The sequence below is a fragment of the Loxodonta africana genome, chromosome X (assembly GCF_030014295.1).
Source record: "Loxodonta africana isolate mLoxAfr1 chromosome X, mLoxAfr1.hap2, whole genome shotgun sequence".
NCBI lineage: Eukaryota > Metazoa > Chordata > Mammalia > Proboscidea > Elephantidae > Loxodonta > Loxodonta africana.
Window position 1 is genome coordinate 128837734 of NC_087369.1, and position 25123 is coordinate 128862856.

General features: G+C 42.9%; 2 protein-coding genes across 6 annotated transcripts in view; one reads left to right on the forward strand and one right to left on the reverse strand.

Moving 5' to 3' along the window:
* Window positions 1-21500, forward strand: part of ATG4A (autophagy related 4A cysteine peptidase) — a 63151-nt gene extending 41651 nt beyond the window's left edge. For 3 of the 5 annotated variants that reach the window (XM_023553915.2, XM_064278665.1, XM_064278666.1), the window contains 10 exons: window positions 4324-4422; window positions 6850-6951; window positions 7132-7204; window positions 11053-11132; window positions 12042-12229; window positions 12351-12429; window positions 16548-16693; window positions 17988-18044; window positions 19863-19971; window positions 20468-21500. In XM_023553915.2, coding sequence (XP_023409683.1) covers window positions 4324-4422; window positions 6850-6951; window positions 7132-7204; window positions 11053-11132; window positions 12042-12229; window positions 12351-12429; window positions 16548-16693; window positions 17988-18044; window positions 19863-19971; window positions 20468-20538 — 1004 coding nt within the window. In that variant the 3' untranslated portion in view covers window positions 20539-21500. Of the gene's footprint in view, window positions 1-2165; window positions 2238-4323; window positions 4423-6849; window positions 6952-7131; window positions 7205-11052; window positions 11133-12041; window positions 12230-12350; window positions 12430-16547; window positions 16694-17987; window positions 18045-19862; window positions 19972-20467 lie in introns of all 5 variants that reach the window. The other 2 variants (XM_023553914.2, XM_010594690.3) reach the window with 1 other exon arrangement.
* A 2019-nt stretch (window positions 21501-23519) lies between these two features.
* The window catches only part of COL4A6 (collagen type IV alpha 6 chain), a 72654-nt gene continuing 71050 nt past the window's right edge, over window positions 23520-25123 (reverse strand). The window contains exon 45 of the mRNA XM_010594733.3: window positions 23520-24285. Coding sequence (XP_010593035.2) covers window positions 24025-24285 — 261 coding nt within the window. The 3' untranslated portion in view covers window positions 23520-24024. The remainder of the gene's footprint in view (window positions 24286-25123) is intronic.

Below are 25123 nucleotides of genomic sequence, written 5' to 3' on the forward strand. Positions count from 1 at the left end.
ATTAAAAATAAAAGGGCAGGAGAGGAAGCTAGACATTTTCTGGTTCTCCTGAGTCTAGCTTCATTAATGTGTACAGAGAATTGTGAATAGTGGAGAGAGCCCAGGGCTGGCAATTAGGAGACCTACATTCAGATTCTTCCATCTCAGAATAGTTACTTTATCTTTCTGGGTCTGACTTCTCTCACGAGTATATCAAATGAGGGGATTGGAGATCAATTCTTCTAGTTCTGCAAGCCATGACGACATGAATCCCCAGGTTGCCAAATATGCTCATATTCAAATGCTATGTTGGGGATTTCTTTCCAAAGTGAAATTATTGTTAAAATTATTCCCCCAGCCTTTCTAGCCTATGGGCAAGCTGGAAGGAGTAGAGAATGTCAGAGGAAGGAGTGAGTGGTGTAAGCGTTTGAAGGAGGGGTATGGAATAGCACCTAACATTGATCACAAGTTTACTCTGTGCCAGGTGCCATCTAAGCACTTTACATGTATTATCTTGTGGAATACTCACAACAGCTCTATGAAGTAGGTATTATTATTTGCCCCATTTTACAGATGAGGAAACTGAACCTCAGAGAGGTTAAGTAACAAGATTACACAGCTGGAATTCTCATGAACTCCAGACTTGATAGAGCCCTGGAGGCTGGATGAACCCCTGAAACTGTTGTCCTGAGATAATCTTTAAACTTTAAACCAAAAATATCCCCTGAAATTTTCTTAAAACCAAGCAATAGTTTAGCTTAACTAGAAAAAAAGAAAGGTCTGCCTTGAGCATTATGCTCTATTAAGAACTGTCTGTATGAGATCGCATTGACAGCAACAGCTCAAAGGGTAGACAGGAACGTTAGGGGGCAGTGAGTTTATGTCAGTGGGGAAGGAACAACTCAGAAAAGGAGGGTGAGAATGCTTGTACAACTATAAGAATGTAAACGGTGTCACTGAATTGTACATGTAAAAACGGTTGAATTGGTATATGTTTTGCTGTGTATATGCTCAACAACAACAACAAAAAATAAATTATATATATGTGTGTGTATATATATAAAAGATTACACAGCTGATAAGTAGCAGAGGCAGGGTTCAAACCTAGGCAGAGTATGACTCTGGAAGTCTTACCCTTAACCATTATACATCTGCTTCCCAATATGTGATAGGCACTGGGAATGAGAACCCCAACCCCACTGCTGTCGAGTCGATACCGACTCATAGCGACCCTGTAGGACAGAGTAGAACTGCCCCATAGAGTTTCCAAGGAGTGCCTGGCAGATTCAAACTGCTGACCTCTTGGTTAGCAGCTATAGCACTTAACCACTACGCCACCAGGGAATGAGAAGTGGAGGGGAAATACAAACAGATCAACTTTCTGATTTGTTCAAAGGAAAGACGGGCAAGGAAATAAATTTAATAAAATAATTTAATAAATTATTGGTAAAATTTTAAATTTCCCTCTCTTCTTTTGAAGTGCAGTGGCTATAAGTTCTATATAGAAGAGTAAGAAAAATAGAACCACATCAAAGAGCAGATGAAAATGCAGAAGTCATATTTGAGGCCTTCAAAGTAAATTTTTGTCATAAAATACAAGAAGGCATGCTATAAAAAAAGACAGAAAATCATTTGTGATGTTCTGCATCCATTTAGATTGCAGATGCCAGTTCTACTAGATATCATGGATTAATTTTTTCTATATTTCATTTGCTTAGCAGAGAGATTTCCTTTTAAGTTACACACACACACACACACACACTTACACAGACATGCATCTAGTTTTAGATAACTAACAATGGGTACCAATAAGAAATCCAACCAACAGTCATCATTCAAGAACTGATTGCCTTATTAGTAGATCATCCAGGACTCATGCTTTTCCTATTCCTTGTCTTTTGGTTGTGACCCCAGTATTAGTACCTGCCAGTGCAATGGAGCTCAGTGAGAAGGAGACAGGAACCACCCAGCATCACTGTACGAGTCAGTAGCTCTGGTCAAAACATATGTGGGGGGAACTACTGAAATTCTTTGGCTAAAATGAGATTGGGTTTCCTATGATTTTTCCTGGCCTCAAACCAATGGTTATTTGAAAATGAGTTAATTTGTCGTTGGCCCAGAAATCAAAGGCAGATATTCTTAGTTGGAGTCTGGTGATTTAACTTTAATTTCACATTTAATTACAGAAAGATCTAAGCTGTTGTCTGATATAAGTGCTCGTCTATGGTTTACATACAGAAGGAAATTTTCACCAATTGGTAGGTATATCATTTGTTGTACTGGGCTTTCGTCCTCATAAATACCTTGTCTGAGGTATCAGTGACTTCACAGAAACCTCAGAGTTACCAGCTCACTATGGCAGTTTGATTTAAGGGAGCAAGTCAGTCTTATGCTTCATCTAAAAGGTTCCATTGCTGATGTAACTCATCATGTGTGGTTCTGTAGTGTTAATGTGCAATGCCCGTATATTTTTGAGCCCACTTCCAAGTGTTCAGGCACTAGATGGTATTACTTGTTTTATGTTAGAGAGCAAAGAAAAAATTCAAATAAACCTTTAATTTGGATAAAAACCTATTAAATTACAGTGTACTGCTTTGTGGGGTTACTTGATTACTATTGTGCCTTGAAAGAAAGGAAATAATTCCTTTTTTTCCCCCTATGAAATGAAATTACTTTGCCACTGGGGGATAAATTATGATAGATTTCCTTGGAATTAATTCTAAGTTGTTAGAGTACCAGCTGCCTTCTAGAAAAACGACAGCTTAATAAACTAAGTGAATATACTCCCTGTAGAGAAAACTTGTAAAATGTTTACAAGTAGGATGGCTTCTTCCTAGTATTATAGCCCTGTTGGAAAAGGTCAGCAAATTCATATGGTGGAATCTACACTGCACAGTGGAAATCTGTTTGACTCATTTTGATGCAGAACTGGACCTATTAACTGGAGTGAAATCAACCTTTCTAATAACTGCCAAAAATGAAATCCACACAGGCATTTTTTGTTTTCCACAGGAAGTACCCAACAGTAAAGCGAACGAATAATATATTGCCTACTGGTTCTAAACTGTTAACTTGCTTTGGGTAAGGAGCTCTTTGCAAAGCTGGAAACCATTTACAGTTCATCTTTGCCAAGATTTTGGCAATAAATGATGTCTTCTTTATGTGGGCCTCATTGCATCTTTTCTGTGCTAACCTGGCCTGTAATTCCATCATTAGCAAGAGCCAAAGGGCTCCCTTTCCAGCTCACAAATTGGCTCGGTCTTCCCCATCTTGCGGTAGCAACTCTTCTGACCCAAAACAGAAGGAAAGGGGCCACCTTGGTCCAATTGTCTTACAAGGTTGCTGACCCCCTTTAATGTTAGTCTTTTCTCAGACCGTGCTTATATCATACTTTTCCACTTCTATGTTGGGAGAAGAAATCCATTACAGCAAAATATCTCCTCTGCCATCCAGTTTATCTGATTTCATTGGTGACTTGAGAAAGGATACTGAACTCACTCTGGCCACATGCATGGGATTTTCTTTACATGAACTATCCTTAGAATGGAACCCTTCATCTTATTTATTAAACTGGTTGTGCACCTTCTAAGGTATAATGCATTTCTAATTTATTAATATTGTTTTTAATTATACCCATACTTGTAGTACCAAATATTTGTATCATCCTGTGTGGCTTGTAGAATACTTTCACAGGTATTCTGTACAGCACCTACTTGTAGTAGGCAGGATATATGCTATGAATCCCAGTCTATAGATGAGACCTGGATTAGGTAACTGGAGCTTGGTCTTCTGATGCCTAATCTAGTGCTCTTCCCTTTATTTTACGTTGCCTTTCTTGCTGTTCAGATCTTTGTAATGTATTCTAGAACAGTCAAGAGTCTTCCAAATAGTTTTGACCATTTTGATGATTATCTTTGATAGCATCTGTTCTCTAACTAAATTGAGATGGGCTTCCCTGAGAAGTTTGGGGTTGTGGAAATGAGCTGTGCAAGGCAAGGTTGGTCAGACAGATGATGAAATGGGATGGACTAAGTGATGGTAGCCACACATGGCAGTCATCTACCAAAATTGCATGCATACCAAGGAATCTCCAAGCAGAAAACCTAAGGGGCAAGTGTTGTTTGTTTCTTTTGTCTTTAGCCCTAGCACCCCTTTTGTTTAAGTCAGCATTATCTTTGCAAGTTCCAACTCTGTACCTAAATTCTCTTTGATCTCTGGGTATATCTCTTGCCTCCCTTTTCAGAATGTGTGTTTGCATGTCTTGAATGATTCCCAAATATGCTGATGCTTAGGGGAAGGGCAATTAAAGGAATCCATATTCATTCTCATCCCTTTTGCCAACAGGGGGAACTGGCCCTTCCTCTGATGCTGGCTGGGGATGTATGCTACGCTGTGGACAGATGATGCTAGCTCAAGCCCTCATCTGCAGACACTTGGGAAGGGGTGAGTTACATTTGTCCTCTAAACTGCCTCAAAGGAGTCTGAAGTGTCATTTGCTGCTGTCAGTTTAACATTGATGATGAGCTTTAGAAACACTTAGTAACAAAGCTGCAGGTCCCCAAATGTCCTCTGAACACTCAAGTGGCTGGCCTGACAAGTCAACAAAGCCCCTCATAAGAGGAAACAGCTGGTATTTCTTTGTGACTCACCAGGGCAGAGAGAGTTCTTATTCTGGGACAGAACTGAACTTTGAGGCAGGTGTGTCATTAAGAGTTTCCATCTATGCTATTGTTCAAGTGAATCCTTAAAAAATCAGATGACAAAGTAAGCAGGAAGAAGGGTGTGGTGGTGGTAAGTCTGTTTCTTGACCTCATTTAAAATATATGCCTGGTGAAGGATGTAAGTGACCTAAAGGAAGTGCCTAATGAGGGAGCTGGTGTTATTTTGGTTTTGGTTCACTAGGGATGCTCACTTGATGGGAAGGAATCCTAAAATTAACTTCCTTAGGAGGCCACTTCATTAAAAACCTTTTGGTTCTTAATGAAACTCTTGAGTCTTTGCTTTCTTAAGAAATGTGCGTGCTTCCCTGTTGGCATCTGAAGAATGACCTGGGCTGGATACCAGTTCAAGCACTTATCCATTTTAGCTTGGGAATGAGAAAGTGAAAGGACACCTTGGATAAGACTGGGCTGCTGAACTTATTGGCTGTTGCTAATTGAGGTTTAGAAGTATGGAAACGTCACTCCCTTTTCCCCACTGTGCAACTTCACAGATCCTGCTGCAGTTATCAGAGAGGATTGGAAAGGGGTCTGGGGACGTTGGAGGGCTTATTCCCTTCCTTTCAAGGAAGCTAAGAAACGTTGAGATCACCTTAGTCCCTCTTTAAGTCTTGGTGCCACCAAATATCCTATGTCTGCTTCCACTGGGCAGTGTTACAATTTCTATTCTACAGATGAGGTAACCGAGGCTCAGGGAAGTGAGGTGATTTTGCCCAGGGTCAAAGAGCCAGAGAGTATAGATTTGGGCATAGAATTTAGTTCTGGTTTCTTGTCCAGTGATTTTTCTACTGTGCACATACTGCTTTGTGCAGATCCAGTCTTCCTGTAACTTTTTCTCATTTATAAAACACTTCAAGATGATTATTCTGGAACGAGTTTTGTGGGGACCAAACTGGACAAAAATCCCCACAGTCAGCAGTCTCAGTTGTTTAAATATAAAAACAAGTAGCAGGAAGAATTTGGAAATAGATCTTATAGCTAAGATGAAATATAAGATGTAATTTTATAAAAAAGGTATCTTGGATCGTTTCCCGTTCAGTTATTTTAAAATTGAGGTGGGGTGTTCACTTATCACTGTCATCGGTAAATATTATTTAGTGGCACTTAGCAGCTAAGCAGGACTTCCCCAGACTTGGACAATTCCGTAGCTAATGAGAAGAAGTTGGATGTCTTTCACCCTCTGAAGATTGTGCTGGATATGACATTTAAAACTTTGGTTTCTGAAATGCTAGAGGCAAAAGAAAACTGAAGACTCTGGAGATAATGGCCTTTGGCTTCAAGTATATTTCAGCCATTAATTCAAACTCTCAAACCTCAGAAGAGAAATTTATATCTTGGAAACAAACTAAACCTCAGAGTTATACAGAGTTCCTTGAGCTGAGGGAATAGGAGTAGTGCATCCTGTTCACAGCAGTGATTATGTAGAGTTTTTTTTAGTTATCGTCAGTAAGTGATAAGTGGCCTCTATAGAATTTGAGGGGCTATACCTAAGGCATGGATGGGGTCCCTATAGATGTAGTTATTTTGGCTTTGGTCTTGAGGAAGCCTTGTACACTTGATAGCAAAGGTATTTGTTTTTCCAAAGGTCAGTGTGAACCTTTTAAAAGGTGGTATAAAAATGGTAGCATGCATTTTTTTTTAAAGCTTCTTTAGTTATAAATTACGTACAGTCCCCTGTGAACTGTTGTGTGTCAAAATACCACTTCCCCCCATGAGAGGCTTTTGGCAATGCTGCCAGAATATAAGGACAAAAGCCATTGCTGTCTGTGTAGAGATGAGACGCCATGACGTCTGGGTTATATATGGATATACTACGGGGCTTTGTGGTGACCTCCTGTTTACCGAGTAGCTGACTAGAAAGGCCTTCGTGATGCAGTGTTTTCACGTTATAGTTATCCAGCTCCAGCCCTTGGGCTGAGTCAATTCATTGGTCAACTCCTTGTTTTGCTTTTACTTTATACCCACTGGGCCTTTGAAGGTAATCAGTTTCCCGATGTCTTTGTCATCAAATTAAAGGTACTTTAGGAATGTTCTAACTTGATTATTCTTGAATTCTTTTGTTTTCCTTCTAACTTCGTAGTTAAACAAAACAGCAGAGAGGTAATAAATACTTATAAAAATAATTTATTAAAACCATTTTTTTCCTAAAAAGACTGGAACTGGGAGAAACAAAAAGAACAACCCAAAGAATACCAACGGATCCTCCAGTGCTTCTTAGATAGAAAAGACTGTTGCTATTCTATCCATCAAATGGGTAAGGCTATATAGATCAACGGTTTAAAGGCAATACCTATACCTGCTTCTCCTCTTCCCCTGCCTTGTATGTGGCTCTACTGAGTTACCTATCTGCCTGGTTATTTATGCAAAAAAAAATTTGTGGCTTACTGGAAGTTCTTTGGCTAACATGTTTATTTTTTTCCCCACATAAAAACAGCACAAATGGGTGTAGGAGAAGGGAAATCAATTGGTGAATGGTTTGGACCAAATACTGTTGCACAGGTGTTAAAGTAAGTAAAACAGTTTGATGTCCGCCTTATTCTCCTGTCTCCTATACTTCCTTCCCCAGCCAACTCTTCTCTCATCAGCCTAATTATTCTTGCAATCCCACTAAGCCACCCCTACTGCTAAGCCATCAAACATCTGTACCATTTTCCTCGGCCAGTTCTTTGCAATGCGTACGTGTGAACATCTATCTTGGTATATCGGGGTTGTACTCATTTGTACCAGCATATGTGGACATCCACCAGGAATCATTCAGTATTTCACCCTACAGATTGCTGCTCACTTGCCAGGGAGCCATCAGCCTGGGGGTCACTTTGAAGCCAAAGAGTTCGTACTAAGAGGTGGAGGCTGAGGTAGCCTAGGCAAGAAATGGACTCCCACCCTGTATAGTATAAAAAAATGATTCACTTATTCAGTATATACTGAGTCCCTCCATTTTGCTAAGTGCTGGGCAAATAGAAATAAACTAGACACAGTCCTTGCCTCAAGGAGCTCACTGCCTATTCCAGGAGACAGAGTCTACCATGATACTTTTGCAGTTGTCCTGTTAAACTCCAGAATTCACCTCCCACAACCAGAGGTGAGGTAGAGTGGCCAGAACTAACATTTTGAAAGTGAATAGGGTAAGTGGCACGGGCACCTTCACTCCCAGCCCACATCACCTGTGGTTACTCTCTTTCTTGATAGCCTGTCCCTGAAGGAAAACTCCATTAGGGCAGAAATTGTATTTGTCTTGTTCACTCCTGTAACACTAGCATATAAAACTACCTGTCACTCATAAGTTCTCAATAAATATTTGATGAAGGAGTGAAAATGGCAGCCAAAATCTGGGGCCAGATTTAGGGATAAGAAGATTGAAACCAATCTGGACTCCTTTGGTATAGCAATTCCTGGGCACTCTGGAGCGCATAATTATAGGAACTACAGGTAGTGTGCGATTTACATAATATTCGAGTTACTCTGACTACACTTAAGACCATCTGAGGTTTTTTTTTTTTTTGGTACATCTTATCATTAATAATATGTACTACATACAAGGTTGCAGTGTGTAATTTGCTGATGTTATCATTCACAGATGTTCAATGTTATGATTTATAAAGATACTGATAATAAAAGACAATAATAATAAAAACTAAAAAAATGAGATATTCGACTTATGTCAGAGCCAACTTCTGCTGGAGTTTTTGAAACGGAACCCCGTCTTAAGTCGGGGACTACCTGTACTGCATGCAAAGTACAGATGAGGCACTGTTTCAATTATTTGCCAATCTGCAATAAACTAGAATGCTTTGGAAATGTGTATGTGTGAGGGGAGTAGTCTGAATTTTCTGGGTACTCAAGTAAAACCTATATCTTGGTTTTATTCTTTTCTAGCTACAACATCTCTTAGACCACTTTCTTGCCTTTTTAAGCAGTGCCTTTGGGCATCATGGATTTGCTCTTTGCTAAGTGAGAATCTGGAAACCCTAGTGGCATAGTGGTTCTGTGCTACAGTTGTTAAACAACAGCGTGGCAGTTTGAATCCACCAGGCGCCCCTTGGAAGCTCTGTGGCGCAGTTCTACTCTGTCCTACAGGGTCACTATGAGTCGGAACTGACTTAACGCCAATGGGTTTGGTTTTTTGTTTTTAAGTGGAAATCTGGCAGGATTTGAGGGAGCACCGTAGGAACCCATGGTAGAAGGTATTAAAGCGTAGAATAATTGTGCGGAGCCCAAAACCTGGCTTGATTTTTAAGTGACATCTCTCAGAATTTGCTTCTTCACAATTTTGAGGTTTCCAGCAATGAACAAATAGAAATATAATTTTTTATTGTATTGTAGATGAAGGTTTACAGAGCAAACTAGTTTCTCATTAAACAGCTAGTACACATATTGTTTTATGACATTGGTTAACAACCCCACGACATGTCAACACTCTCCCTTCTCAAACCCGGGTTGCCTATTACCAACTTTCCTGTCCCCTCCTGCTTTCTAGTCCTTGCCCTTGGGCTGCTGTGCCTCTTTAGTCTCATTTTGTTTTATGAGCCTGTCTAATCTTTGGCTGAAGGGTGAACCTCAGGAGTAACTTCAGTACTGAGCTATAAGGGTGTACGGGGACCATACTCTTGGGGTTTCTCCAGTCTCTGTCAAACCAATAAGTCTGGTCTTTTTTCTTTTTTTTTGTGAGTTAGAATTTTGTTTTACATTTTCCTCCAGCTCTGTCCGGCACCCTCTGTTGTGATCCCTGTCAGAGCAGTTGGTGGTAGTAGCCGGGCACCCTCTAGATGTACTGGACTCAGTCTGATATAGGCTGTGGTACTCGTGGTCTGTTAGTCCTTAGGACTAATCTTTCCCTTGTGTCTTTGGTTTTCTTCATTCTCCCTTGCTCCAGACAGAAAGAGACCAGAGGAGTATCTTAGGTGGCCACTCACAAGCTTTTAAGACCCCAGATGCTACTCACCAAAGTAGAATGCAGAACATTTTCTTTATAAACTATGTTATGCCATTTGAGATAGAGAAACAAATTTTTTATGATTGTACTCTATCTTGTGGAGCCCCAGTGTCACAGTGGTTAAGCGCTTGTCTGCTAACCAAAAGGTTGGCAGTTCGAATCCACCAACCACTCCTTGGATACCCTGTGGGGCAGTTCTACTCTGTCCTGTAGGGTTGCTATGAGTAAGAATCCACTCAACGGCAATGGGTTTTTTAATGAGTACTCTATCATTATTATGGGAAAAAGACGATATGTTAAAAAGAATGAAATAAAAGTGTAATGGTAATTAACCCCTTCCTGGAAGCTACTTTGGTTTGGGAGACAATGTGTTTTTCTTTTGTCCAGTGGAGACTGAGCTTTACACAAGAATCCCAGCAGTAGTCAGGTTAAATGTATCTTAGACTGGCAAGAAGAGAAGAAGGTAAAGGCGAATAAGCAGGGTATTTCCCTTAAAAAACATCAGATAATCTCTCTTTTAAAAGGATTTTTTTTTTCTAATCTCCCATGAAGTCATACAGTTCAGCATGTTCTCTCTTCAGTAGCTGATCAGTCAGGCCCTACAGAGAGTCAATCTTTAACCTAAGTCTCCTTGAGCAGCAGTCTCACTGCATTTGGGGAGGGGTGGAGGAGATCATACCTCTCTGCATTTTCCTGGGGCTTATTCTCCACATTCTCTATGCTCTGAAGCAAACACACACACACACACACACATGCTTATTTATTTATTGTTGCTGAAAATGTACACTGCAGAACATATACCAATACAGCAGTTTTTACAGGTCTGATTCAGTAACATTGATTACATTCTTCAAATTGTATGACCATTGTCATCTTCCTCTTCCAAATTGTTCCTCCCCACTGACATAAACTCACTGCCCCCTAAGCTTCCTATCCAACCTTTTGAGCTGCTGTTGTCAATTTGATCCCTTATAGTTCTTTAAAATGTACACAATGTTCAAGGCAGATGTTCTTTAGTAACTACCAAATATGTTTTTTATGATAGTCCCCCCCGCCTTTTTTTTAAAAGCAGTGAGCCAGAATGTCTTCTATTTAAGAAAACAAACTCTCTTGGGAGGAGATGGATTCATAACTCCGATTTCATCCAGTAGGAGTAAGGTCCTTTTGGGAGGTAGACTTTCTATTTTGTAAAGCAGAGCAGTCTCCTTTTTGAGGTTCAGATCCAGTGACTGTGGCATTCTCTAGGTCCCTGGTCAAGGAATGTCTCAGAGCTCTGACAAAGGAGCCGGCGCTGAGGTGAACACCGGCCCCTCTGTGGCTCAGCATTTGGTGACTTTAGGGACATTGGGCATAAATTGTACTGCTTCCTGCTGATATTTCCATCTTCCCCAATTGTGACTTCATTGTGTGTTGCTTTTGCAGAAAACTTGCTTTATTTGACGAGTGGAATTCCTTGGCTGTTTATGTTTCAATGGATAACACGGTGGTCATTGAAGATATCAGTGAGTCCCAAGCCTGTTTACCTTCCCGGTTGGTGGGTGAGGAGTTCCTTCCTCACCGCTCAGAGAGCCGGGGCCCTGGAGAGACTCTCTGGCCTGCCACACCAGAGCATCAAGCTTAAGAGAGCACGAACAAACAAAAAACAAACCAGTTGCCATCCACCCCATATGTTTCAGAGTAGAACTGTACTCCACAGGGTTTCATGGCTGTCATCTTTTGCCAGGCCTTTCTTCCGAGGTGCCTCTGGGTGGGTTCAAACCACCAACCTTTCAGTCAGTAGCCCAGTGCTTAACCATTTGCACCACCCAGGGACTCTTTAAGGGAGCAAAGGGCTCTGGTTAGTCATTCCCTGTGCCATTTTTTTTCTCTTCACTTTCAGCTTTCTGACAGGGAGAAAACAATGAGAGGGCCCTTGCTGCCCCTTAGTGAGGTGTCAGACCTTTTCCCTGAAGGGACCCAAAGTGCATAGCATCAGTTAAACCACTAATAGGTCTTTGATGCAGGCCCCATGAGTCAGAATTGACTGGGCAACGCCTTTTTTTTTTTTTTTTTTTTAATCTTTGTCCAGCCTTGGGCTCCATGCCCATGGAGGTTAGAGAAACTTAAAGATACAGTCCTGTCTCAAAGGCCCTTGCAGACTAGTTGAGAAATGAGATTCTCTCTATAAGCTCATAATATCTGATGGAACTAAACAAGTGTTTAATGAAGACTGAAGTGGGCAAGGGCTGAAGGAGTGGCCTGGGTCTCATGAAAGAGGTGGGAACAGCCGCTCCCTGGTTAGCAGGGTGGAGGACATTCCAGGCAGGGCATGTCATGTGAAGCCCCCCCCCCCGCCACTTAGTATTACCTTTGGAGTCTCTTCTAGGGCTGGATACCCCCTATTTACCCAGCTGTCTTTCTTCTGTTTCTAGAAAAAATGTGCTGTGTCTTTCCCTTGAGTGCTGGCGCGGCTGGTGAAAGCCCCCCAGCTTTTCCGAGTGCTTCCAGCCAGAGTAAGGGCACTTCTGCATGCTGCCCAGCCTGGAAACCCCTGCTGCTCATTGTGCCCCTTCGCCTGGGCATAAATCAAATCAACCCTGTCTATGTTGACGCATTCAAAGTAAGTCGCTCCTTTTCCCAAGCCCACTGCCACCTGTCCATCACACCTCCATGTGAGCACAGAGATCCGTGAGCAGCAGTCCACAAGTGAGTTGAGAATCTTGCATTCTCTTTCCCTCTAGGAGTGTTTTAAGATGCCACAGTCTTTAGGGGCATTAGGAGGAAAACCAAATAACGCCTATTATTTCATAGGATTCTTAGGTAAGAAAAGAGGAATCACAAGTAAGTCATCGGGGGCCAGGGGAGAGGGGGGTGAAGGTTTGCATGGAAGCCCAGGCAATTCCGTTAGTGGGCCCCCATCTAGCCCAGGGATGGATGCCGCGGTCAGCCTGCTCTGTCTCCAACCTGATCTAGGGAGAGTAACACTTGTGCGTGCCTGATGGAGAGCAGATCCCCTTTCAGTGCCTCTACTTCCTTGCTTCTTGATCAGATGGTTCCACGGCTCGCCCCAAGGTCACATCATTGCCCCAGCACATCTCTCTTCTTCCTGTGGGGCCAGGGCAGCACTTTCACTCCCTTAGCCTTGTGAACACCTCATTGATTGGCCAGGAGCAGTTCTCTGGCTTCCCAGACCCATGCAGCTGGGCCTGCTGGCTCATTATCCTGCATGGGAATTAGATGAGGCAAAGACTAGGTATCCCTCTCCTGACAATGAGGAGTACGTCTTAAAACCACTAACTTCCTAATGCGGGTCCTAATGAGCAGCCTGGCCTTTGCTGCATGGTTTGGCGCCTCTGGCAACTCAGCCACCTTACCCACCAGCTGTGACCAGGGACACTTAAGGCCCTAGGAACAGGAGGTGAGCTAGCCCAGTGCTTCTCAAACTTTAATGTACACACGAATCTCCTTGGGAGCTTATTAAAATGCAGATTCAGTAGGGCTAGGGTGGGGCTGGAGATTCTGAATTTCTAACTGGGTGGTGCTCTTGCTGCTGGTCCTCAGACGACTCTTGGAATCACAGCAGCCTAGAGATCTGGTTAGTGCTGAAGGAAGGACAGGAGTAAGGGAATGAGGTAGCTGGGGAAGGCTGGTACACACACCTCTTACAGGAGTGGAATGGTCTGAAACTGGTCCGCTGGAAGTTATGAGTGTAGATTGGTTGACAGTGAGGGAGAGCCAGAGCAAGGGTGGGGGGATGGCCTGAGGGGGTGTGCAGAGGACAGGGTGGAGATTGGCTTGGTCACCGCCGCCCCCCCCCATCTCCTCATTGGAGATTCAGGGAGGTGAGGTGACACGGATACAGACGGCCCTGGGTTGGCATGCGTGCCCCTTCTCCCCACATTTGCTAGCCGTGTGACCAAAGGAAAGGATTATACACTCTGTGGGTCTCAGGTTCCTTTTATGTAAAATAGGGCTAACACCTGCCTCAGTGTGGTCATCTCACAGTAGAGCACTCAGCAAAGCCAGGCGTATATAGTATGCAGTCGGTAAAAGGTGGCTCCATCCTGCCTGACCTACCACATCTCTTTGCTTGCTCCTTCTTCCTCACTTTAGTGTGCGTATGGGGGGGAAGGCGGCGGCGGGGGTGGGGGGTCCACACAATTGTTGCAGCTCTCTAATGCTGCCATCTACTGGTCAATTGTAAGAACTACAGTTTAATAGAAAATCTGGAGATTGTGGTGGAGGCTTTTCTTTTTCTAAGTACAAAATCCAGGAGTTAGATTTATATAAATTTTGACGTTCCCTGTTTCTACGGTTTTAGGTTCTTGTCAGTGAAGGCTGCAAAATTATATTTCCTATTGTTTGTGCCTGAGGATGAGGTGGACATGGATTGAACAGTAATTTGGGAGGGATCTCAGTGTATGTGTTTCTCTGGCCCCCCTGGCTTCCCTCATTACAACTTACCCAGAGAGAATTTGCTTAGCTGGCATAGCCCTCCTGTTCCCTGAAGCCGCTGGGTTGGGGTGACTTTTGTGAAGTCTGACTTAAAGAGGAGTGAGGCAAGCCTCAGTTGTTTAATAAATAGCCCAAGATAGAGGTCCACACAGTACCTATTTGCCTGTTAACTTTTATAAATCCTTCGCTTGTGACCCCACAGTCTCCCCAGGACCCCTTTTCTGACTCACTCCATACTGTATGAGGTTCGGAGGTCCAGACTGGCAGAATGGCTGAAGGAATGGGAATTGTCATTTACTGAACAGCTTATCTTGTGCCAGGCACTCTGCAATGTGCCTCACATATATTACAGCATTTAATCCCATGCAACACACCTGTGAGGTAGAGATTGTTATTTCCATTTTACAGATAGTGAAACTAAGATTAAGAGAGGTTGTTTCCAGCTAGAAAGTCATGAAGCTGGGATTCAGTCCCAGTGTGGCCGTCTCTGCCTGTCACACCACATGACTCCCCTAGGGCCCTCCTGCCCAGTAGGAAGCTGGAAGAAGCTCTAGGTGTGCATGAATATGGCCAGGGTGAGACTCTGGCAGTCAGATTTTGCCTGCTTAGAGAGAGGGAGATGTTTGTTCCCTGCACCTGGGTATAGGTTGCCACTTTGAGATCTGTTGCTTTAGCCCTGTCTCTGAGATGGTTGAGTAGCCTGTCTCTTCTCCTTGGGCCTCATGAAAGACCTTTGTTTAGTCCTCACATCATCTCTAGGAATTTTTACATCTTCTACTACATCTCTTACGTGCACTCTCAGAAACGGGGCAGCCTGCAAAGCTCCAGTATACACACCCCCTGCCCTTTGGAAAAGGTCCTGGCCAGAGTCAGAGAATGCGATGTTATTACTCCTAGCACCTTAACTCAGAACACTCTTGGCAGACTGCTTGGTTGTGAGCCTACTTTTACTTTCCATTTCCTTGTCCACAACTCCCTTTTCCTCTATGTTCTTTTGTAGGCGGTCTTCTAAACAACTTGGTTCTTGCTTTTGGTTGTGACTTGAGGGGTTTTTTAATATATAACCGATCCCACCCAGCTCTCTGAGCATGGTGACTTCTCTTAGTATGAGAGATGTGATCTAGGGGAAAATGTACCTTGACTTTTATAATGCAGGTCTCGTTGGGGTATTGATTTGTGTGTGCTCTTGGACATGTATTTGTAGAACAATGAATCTAAGCAAGATACTTCTATGACCACCTTGTATGTATGTGCATTATGTCTTAAGCATTTCAAAGAGGCAAAATCTTCTGTTTCTTATAATACCCTGTGAGGTAACTAGAACAGGCTCAATGACCCCAGTTTACACAGAGAGAAATTAAGTCAGAGAGTGAGTTCAGTGGTTTGTCCCAGATCTATGATAAGAGAAAAGTTAAGCTTTTCATCAGACTTCAGGAACATATTCTTTTCCAGCAGAAGCATTTAGGGGTGCCCAACACAATCCTGGATGCCATTCCAGGGAGACTCTTTGGGGCCCCCTTCCTACCCTGTTCTATCACAGGTAGAACTCTCTTGGTTGCCGGACACAGTCTAGGACACAGAAACTCAGATGGTCCCCAGGCCTGGACAGTGAGGTTGGGGTGCCCCCTTAGGAACTTTTGTATACCTAGTATGCCTCTGATAAGCATTAGGGGAACTCTCAGCCCTTTAAGTATCAGATAAAAGTAGAAATCTTATTATCCCAAACTCCTCCCAGTACTTAGGTCATTTTTTGGATAGGCTTTTTCAGTTTAATGAAGCATGGCTTTTCTTTCATTTGTAAAGGGTTGATCATCTCAAAGTGAATTTTCCCAGTGGGATGCATCTGTACTGATGTTTATGTGACAAAGGCAGTGCTTCCCCCCTCCCACAGAAATTACTAACTTGCTGACATTTACTAACTTGGTAACTAATCAAGACCAGAAGTCAGCTCCTTGGTATCTCACCTATAGCAGTTAGCCTTCCCATTCTGTCTGGGTAGCATTTCTGTTGGAGGCCAAGGTCATCTGCCTGGTCAGAGGTGCTTTCTGACCATAGCTCTGGGAACCAATGGTCTAGCGAGAGATGCTTTCCAATGTTAAAAGAGGCAGAAAGCCCCTTAATGGAACCTGGGCTTAGGGCCTGGTGATTCTACCAACCACCTCGTTGATACTGCTGCTCACAGAGCCTGCCATGTCATCTGTGGTTTCTCATGCCCACCTTTTCCCAAACCTGTTGCTTTCCATTTTGGGACTTGAACATTGAGGACATGTAAACCCTAGGGCAAGTCTTTTCATTGAATGATTGAATTTGGGCTCCGGTAGCTTCTTCAAGCATGCTTTCCCTGGCTTCAGGCTTTCTGTCATCCCATTCTCATTGTCACCAAAGGCAGGGTTAAGAAAGCCCCAGAGTGCCTTCTCCCGAGGGCAGCAATGGTGTCAGGGCCAGCAATTCTTGGAAGGTTAAGCATGTCTCATCCAAAACAGGTGATGAGCTCATCTTCTTGGACCCTCACACAACCCAGACCTTTGTCGATACTGAGGAGAATGGAATGGTTGATGACCAGACTTTCCATTGCCTGCAATCCCCACAGCGAATGAACATCCTGAACTTGGATCCTTCTGTAGCATTGGTGGGTATCTGAAGGTTGGATGGGCCAAGATATGTCACCCTGTTATAGATTGGTTCGCTAGGAGTTATCTAGGTTGCTAGGTGGGGTGGCAAGAATATGTTCTCTTATCACCCCCATGAGAGGTAGTGTAGTATAGTGGGTAAGGAATGGACTTTGAAGTCAAACTGCTCGAGTTGGAATCCAGGCTCTGTCACTTATTAGCTACGGACTTAGGGGGACTCAGTTAACCTATTTGAGCCTTGATCTTTTCATCTGTAAAAAGGAGGAAAATAATAATTCCTTCCTTGTAGGGTTGTTGCGAGGATTGCATGAGGTACGATCTGTGTAGAGCACTTAGCACAGTGCCTGGCACATAGTAAGCATTCTATAAATGTTAGCTATTATCTGCATTATTATCTTTCCCCCTTTTCCTGCCTTCTTGCCCTCTAATAATTGCCGCCTGGGCCTATGGAAGAAGGTGGAGCCTAGCTAGGGAAAGATAAGGAGACAAGCCCCCCTGGGTAGACCATGCCCATTTTTCTGTGCACACAATCCAGGAAGTTGAGGGGTTTTTACCCCCCTGGAAATATGTCTGTTGTCTACACGCACTGAAGGGCCATCTTTTTGTGAAGTAGCCAGTGGCCCCGAGGCCCATCTACATCTCCTTTTCTGGTTTAACCCAACTGTCAGAGCACCAGTAACTGAGAACACACAGTCTTCCTCTTGGTTTGAACCATTATTTCACCATTGTAGGATGGCTCTGAGAAGGAGGCTGACTATTCTCTTTATTCTAATAGCTATTTTCTTAAGGTCAAAGCCACCTTATTAAGTAGATCCTCTAGCTAAAAGTACTTCTTGACTTTTGATTGCTGGCTTATCTGTGTACTGAACATAATGGAATTAACCCCACACTTTGGAGACTGCCTTCAAGTTACTATATCTCAAAACATGAGAGGGACGGGGAGGGAAAGGGACAAGGAAAAAGGGAGATGGACAGAGAACTAGAGGCCGAGAGAAAACGAGAGCGAGCAACCGAGTGACACAGAGAGACACAAAGAAAGAGTGGGGGCATGTGTGCGCACACATGCACTCGAGAGTGAGCATTTGCACAAATGTGCGTGTATTGCCTAAGTAGGGCAATAAGCCCAGCCAATCTTCCTCTGTATCTCTGGGAAGACATATCCAAAGAGAGTGGTCCACATCCTAATTCTGGGCCCACAACTCTATCTTCTAATACCAAAGTCCTGCCTTGCTTGGTACCTCTGACCAATTCTAAGCTGTGTTCTTTTGCTTCCTCCTCCCCCTCATCACCAAGGGATTTTTCTGCAAAGAAGAAAAAGATTTTGATAACTGGTGTTGCCTTGTTCAGAAGGTAAAGATGTTTGTCTTTTTAAAAATGAACGTTACTTTTTTAAGACTGTTTTTCATAGTAACACAAACCTAGTCTGATATGACTTTATAGCAAATAACAAAGAAATTATGAGATGAGAATTTTGCTTAACTTTTGGGGAACTGAAGTAAAATTTCTGTTTGAAATATGCTTAGTATGTCAAGTGAGCACTTACTTTTAATTACTTAATGTTTCATCTGATTAAGCTAACGAGTCATATGAAATACTGAGTCATAAAATATTCAACTAATCATCTACCTCTTTAACCTAAAACATGCCAATTTCATGTAGCTCAGCCTAATACTTCCTTACTGTTTATAACACTGAGGTGGTTGAAGAAGCTACACTACTTCTCTATTCGTTTAGCGGTCCATTTACGGTTTAATACATCCTATCATGATTTTTTAGAGGGCTTGCTTGTTTATTAACTGTCTAATTAATATAAGATATAGACACACTAGGGAATCCTTAAGTGGTACAATTGGTTAAGCACTGGACTACTAGCCAAAAGGTTGGCGGTTCAAAGCCGCCCAGAGGTACCTTGGAATACAGGCCTGGTGATCTGCTTCCAAAAGGTCAGAGCCTTGAAAACCCTGTGGAGCAGTTCTACTCTGCACACGTGGGGTCACCATGAGTCTAAATCAACTCAACAGCAACTACCAACAACGTAGGCATGCTACCACTTAAAGGAAACGATTTGCATAAATCCTTGTGAATACTAAAGCGAATTATTATTTCTTTTTGTATCTATTGTGTAAAAGGGCATTATTCTCTGGCTTACCAATCACTGTATCTGCCTTCCTCAGTCTCAACCTCTAACACGTGCCTAATATACGGAAGACGTTGATAAATGTTTATCGGAAGAATAAAGGGAGATCACAGGGGGTAGTTTAAAGAGCTCTGGATGGGGGTAGCAAGAGACATACTGTTCTATCTGTAAAACAAAGGGATTGCAAAGATGGGAGCCTAGAGCCCTTTGTAAATGTAAGGATGGAAGATCTGTCTTCACAAGTGAACAAATAATTAACACTAGTGTCCCCATCTGAATCAGAAACCCCAATTAATAATTAACTGAGAGAGAATAGAGAATTATTTTCTAAAGGCAATATTTACATTTTAGAATGCAGTAAAATTGCATTTATATCACATTTAAAGTTAGAATGAGAGTTTTCTGATAAGACTACCAAAACCAAACCAAACCCTCTGCCGTCGAGTCGATTCCAACTTATAGCGACCCTGTAGGACAGAGTAGAGCTGCCCCATAGAGTTTCCAAAGAGCGCCTGGCAGATTTGAACTGCCGACCCTTTGGTTAGCAGCCATAGCACTTAACCGCTACACCACCAGGGTTTCCCTGATAAGACTACGTCACTTAAATTAGAGCATATATCATAAATGTTGGACTAAAACTGAAACCAAGCCAAACTTACAACAGAATTCTCTTGGGACAGGTTCAGTTTGATTAACCAACATTTTCTTTGGACCAACACGTCAGGAACATCTCGCCCCTAAACTGAGGTGGGCCTCTACAAGTGGCATGTGGCCTGAACCTCACAATGGAGCATGTGCAACGAGTACTGGCTTTCCATCAGATACTACTCCCTCCAATGCCCTTCCTTCTGGACTATCTAGAATTGAAGGGGGCTGGTCCTCTGATGGGTCAAGTAGGCCATAGGCTGTACCTTTCAACAGCTAGACTATTCTCTTAGGCTTTGGGGTCATAGATTGCCAAATAGATAGAGGTTACAAAACAGAAATGTAGTGAATCTCCAGTGCTTACAGCTGTTTCTGTGTCCCCTCAGGAAATTCTAAAGGAGAATTTAAGGATGTTTGAATTAGTTCAGAAACATCCCTCACACTGGCCTCCCTTTGTACCTCCAGCCAAGCCAGAAGTGACAACCACTGGGGCAGGTAAGCTGTTGTTCAGGGGCAATTGTGGCTTACGCTTTCCATGGAAAAGAAATTTTCTGCTCAGCTAGACTGTTCAAGGAATGCTATTTCTGAGTGTTGTCATCTTCTGATGAACTAATATTTAGCAATTTCAAGAATGGTAATATAAGAAAATAGGTCCAGTGCTCAAGTTCTACGTAAAATCAAATGACTTGAATCGCCCCCCTCCCTGTTGGGTTCAGAAGAAAAAGCCAGAGGCCATGGGTGATTCAAAGGCACCTCAGAGGTCGTGCAGAGCTTCAGCCTCATCATCATGAATAGGAGTATGTAACAAGTCCAGTTATTTGGATTCTTTATGGAGGATTGCTAATACTTGGCAGTGCTCCTATCTGTAAGTTTCCTCCAGACATGTTTTTCTTTAGCAAAGTGATTTAAAAATTCACAGTCCTAAGCTACTGAGTAATGTACTAACTGCCTCAACCTGTCAAACTTCTTTCTCTTTTCTGTATTTTGATAGAATTCATTGATTCTACTGAACAACTAGAGGAGTTTGACCTGGAGGAAGATTTTGAGATTTTGAGCGTATAGAAAAATAGTGGGAACTCAACTCGGAGATCTGTCTTCCATCTGGCAGCACACGAACATAACTCATTACCGACAACTTTTCCCGTCAGCAAGTGCCTGATAGCCCAACAGCATACAAACTCAGTAGCGATCATGACTGAGCCAATCACCGTTTCTTAGAAAAGAAAAGGAAAGCCCTTCCCCCGGAAAGAAATGCAACAATCGTGGAGCCCAGGAGCAGAGAAATTAGGAGGAGTCCATTGCTTGCCAGCTTGTCGTACACGGCTACAAGAAGTCTTCAGTAACTGAAAGGCGAAGATGGACATCTGGAATACAGACAGCAGTTCTCATCTTGCCTCAGACACCAGCAGATGAGAGACACTCACTCAGTTTTCTTCACCCTTTCAGGTGTGACTTCTTTTGGACTAAGTACTAAGACGCAATCTGTTCTCTTGCTCTAATAATAAAGTGACCAAATCAGGGAGAAAAAAACAACTCTTGTTAAATTATTTGAATGTGTATTTTAAATAACCACAATTGGTATCTGAAAGTTTGTCAAAGGAATTATGTCAAATGTACCCTTCTTGATCTCCTTCCTATTTGGGGGAATCTTCTTATTAATTGATGGGTCACTGTCACTGTCCTTTCTGAAACTTTGTCAGAAGTCACCCTGTCCTTAAATCATGATTGCTTAAATCAGGGGTCAGCAAACTTTTTCTGTAAAAGGCCAGACAGTTTATATTTTAGGCTTTGCAGGCCACGTGGCCTCTGTCACAACTACTCAACTCTGCTGTTGTAGCGCAAAAGGAGCCATAGACAACATGTACATGAATAAGCGTGGCTGCGATCCAATAAAACTTTATTTACCAAAAGAGGTGTTGGGTTGGATTTGGCCTGTGGGTCGTACGTTGCCAGTCACTGACTTAAATTGTTGACTTTTTGTTTGTTTGTTTGAGAAATTAAAAATAAATTGTGTTTGAATTATACTCCATTTTGGTTGATGGCCATATTTAGAAAGAATTATTCATGTGGTGACATTTTATCTGTGCATCAAATACAACTCCAAACCACTTAAGAACTAGCAACTTACTAAGTTTTAGAACATTTACATATCAAGTTTTCTTTGCTAACCACTCTCCTGTGGGGCTGCACCTCAAGTCCCGGTAATATCTTCCTATTTTCCTTTCCTTGCTTTCTTAGCTTGTATGGATTTCACCTCCTCCTCAACCAAGTCCCGAGGAAGCCTAGAAACTGGGGTTTGGAAGCTAGCACCAAGCCATTTTGTGGGTATATTTAGGAATATTAAAACATTTGGTTCCTTATATTCCATGCTTTTCTCTTTTTTAGGAGGTAATTTTTTTTTAATACATTCCAGGGGTTCAAAACTCAAAAGGTGCAAAATGGTATTCAGTAAAATGCCTCTCCCGCCCACACACCAGTTTCCTTCCCTGAAAGCTCCCAATGTTATTAATTTCTTGTTTGTCCTTCTGGAAGATATATTTTATGCTACTAATCTTCAGGTGAGGCACTCTGGTGGTGCAATAGTTAGGCATTTCAAACTCACCTTAGCGGCTCCATGGGAGAAAGACCTGACAGTTTGCTCCCATAAAGATTACAGCCAAGAAACCCCTATGGGGCAGTACTGTTCTGTCATATGGTGTCGCTAAGAGTCAGAATCGACTCAACGACACCCAACCACAACAACCTTTCAACCTTTAGGTTAGTAGCTGATCGCATACTGCTTGTGTTAACCAGGATCTTTATATATCTCTATAATATACGTGTATATATTATAAACGTGTAAAAATATATATTTGATTTTAGTGACTTAAACATTTTTCTACTTTTGACTTATCTGTAAATGATTCTGAGGTGACCGAAGTATGGAAACTCCTTTCTTGAGCTCTAGCATATGCTGGGGATAAAAGTAGTTTAGGCTTATTTAAAGCAGGACTCTTTAAGTCCTTTTGACTTTGAACGTTTTCTAAATTTTTTCCTGCCTCAATCTTTTGTTATAGAACTTGACTCGCAGCAATAAGAACCACCAAGGCTCTGAGGGGGACTCATGAATTGTGGTGTGAGTTGGGCTTTAGAAAAATTTTCATCAAAGAATGTCAAAAGAATCAAATGTTCAGATTTAATTCCTTTTATTTGCTATGTACAAAGCCAGCACCATACTTATTACTCAAATAGGAGGTGAAAGTAACAATAATTCAGATTATGATGATTATGGTTTGTCTGTGTTGGCATGGTTTACATAATACTTAAGGAAATAAAATCACCTGGAAGGAATTGCCTCTTGTCAACTTAGCTAAGAGTCTTCTGGGAAACTCATAATTAAAAGAAAATGGTTAAAACAAATCCCCCCAAACAGAATACAATACACTTTACGGCCAACTCGGGCTTGCTTTAGGTCTGCTAGCTGCTAAAGAGAGGAGTGTGCCAGATTTTTAGGAGGTTTTAAAAATGTATTAAAATAGTTTAACAGGCTATCTGTGAAAGAACGATTGAATGAACATTTTAATGGGAAGTCTCTAACAGCCTCAGAATGCAGGGGAACCAATACACTGCAGCTTCCATTTGCCACAAGGCACACATCTGGATGGCATTTGGAATAAACAGGGACTTCTGAGAATTTGGGACAAGGGATTTACCTTTTTGTTCCTGGAGTCAAACGCAAAATTCACACCTCTTTACCTATCCACGCCACCACCCTCAGCCCAGGAAAAAGGGCTGTAGCTCTCTTTTCCTTTAATGGGCTTGGCCACATTTGTTGCATCCTCCGCTCTACTTTGGACCAGGCCAAGCCCTCTCTGTCTCTGACTGGTGAGACAGCCAATAAGGAGGAAGTGATTTGTCTAGGACCATCTGAAGTTATGAGCGCCTCCTGGCTGCTGGCCTTCAAGCTTCCCTAAGCAATATGGGGGCTCTCACTCTGGAAGGAGTCACAGCTCACTCTAGGCTACTGGTGGGTACCTCATTCTAGTTCTGTTGCCTGCCTAGCACAGGGGGTCTCCTTGAATGGTTAGGGCTTGGCTGATGCAGACGTGAGCTATCCATGAATGTTCAACCAGACAATTATTATTTTAATTGTGGAAACATGGGATTCTGGTTTAATTCAAATTACGTGTGGTGACCCCTGGACATGAAGACGCGACTTATTAGATATTATGAAGAGCTTTCTGATCAAGACAGTGAGGAAAGCTAACGGTCTAAGAGAGTGGTGTCCCAACAAGTCTTTCTGAGGTAGCCACGAAGAGTCATGCAAACATCCAAATTAAGGGTAGCACCAGTTTGAATGAAATGGGATAGCAGATCTCAGTGGGGTGGCCTCATCTGTTGGGCCTGAGGGTTGGGGTAACCAGAGTCCAATAGTCCAGCCCATTTGAGACTCCAGAGTAAAACTTGACAGATGGACAAAAGGGTCTTCCTTCTTCAGATCATTCAGGTTTGTGAGGTGACCGCTGTGCGGAGGAAGGGAGGGCAAGGGGCAGAGTGGGAGGCGCTGCCTTACAGACTTTTCATACACACCTGGCAGCGGCTGACCCGAGTATGGAGCTGTCCGGCTTTCAGTGTTTCAGACACAGGTTCCTCCCCAAACTGCTGCCTCTCCTCCACTGTCGTCAGCCAGAAGCTGTATTTGTTGGCAAAGTAGTGACAAGTGCCCCGGGCACCACTGCACTCGATGAAAGGAGTGGCCCGAAAGTCCTCTAGGCAGGAGCCAGGTGAGACCAGGGACTGGCCTCCACCCTCGGCCCCAGCAGCAGTGTGCTGAAAGAGATAGCAGGGTGGTGTTAGAGCTGTGCCTGCCAGAGGCTGGCATGGGGAGACGATGGGACACTTGGCTACTACAGGAGGATGTGTGCTTCTGTTTCTAAGCACTGGTTCCTTGGTTCATCTCCAGTATCTAGCCAGGAGACCAAAAGCTCAAAAGCTGTATTTTAGGGCAGGGGCTTCTCATGCTCCCTCATAGCAGCCTCCAGAGCCAGGAGGGCCCCCTCCAAGCTCCCTAACTAGTTGCCGTTGAGTTGACTCCAACTCATGGCAACCCCATGTGTGTCACAGTAGAACTGTGCTCCATAGGGTTTTCAATGGCTGATTTTTGTCAGAAGTAGATCGCCAAGCCTTTCTTCCAAGGTACCTCTGGGTGGACTTGAACTTCCAATCTTTCAGTTAGCAGCTGAGTGCATTAACTGTTTATACCACCGAGGGACCCCTTCCCCCAAGCTCCCTAGTGCCCTCCTAACTCATTATGCATGGGCAATGGCTACATCTAAACCTGCGTTTCTCAAACTGCTGTATTGGAGGTGTGTTAGGTGTCAAATTTTTTCCCCCGTGGACATATAAATCTGGGGAAATCTGGATTCAGTAAGTTCCTGAACTTGAAATTTTTCTCAGAGCTTATTGTCTAAGTGTATTGTATGCTAAGCTGGGGAAAGAACATGCAATACTTCACAAAATGGTGAAACCATAGATGCCCCCCCAGCATACCTCGCAATAGCTCTTACTCTGAAAATACCCTTATTAGAATTACTTTGATCCTCAACCTGTACCCCATCTTTTAGGGTGACATACAGTGTTTATTTGAGACCGGGTTGCATAGTGGTTA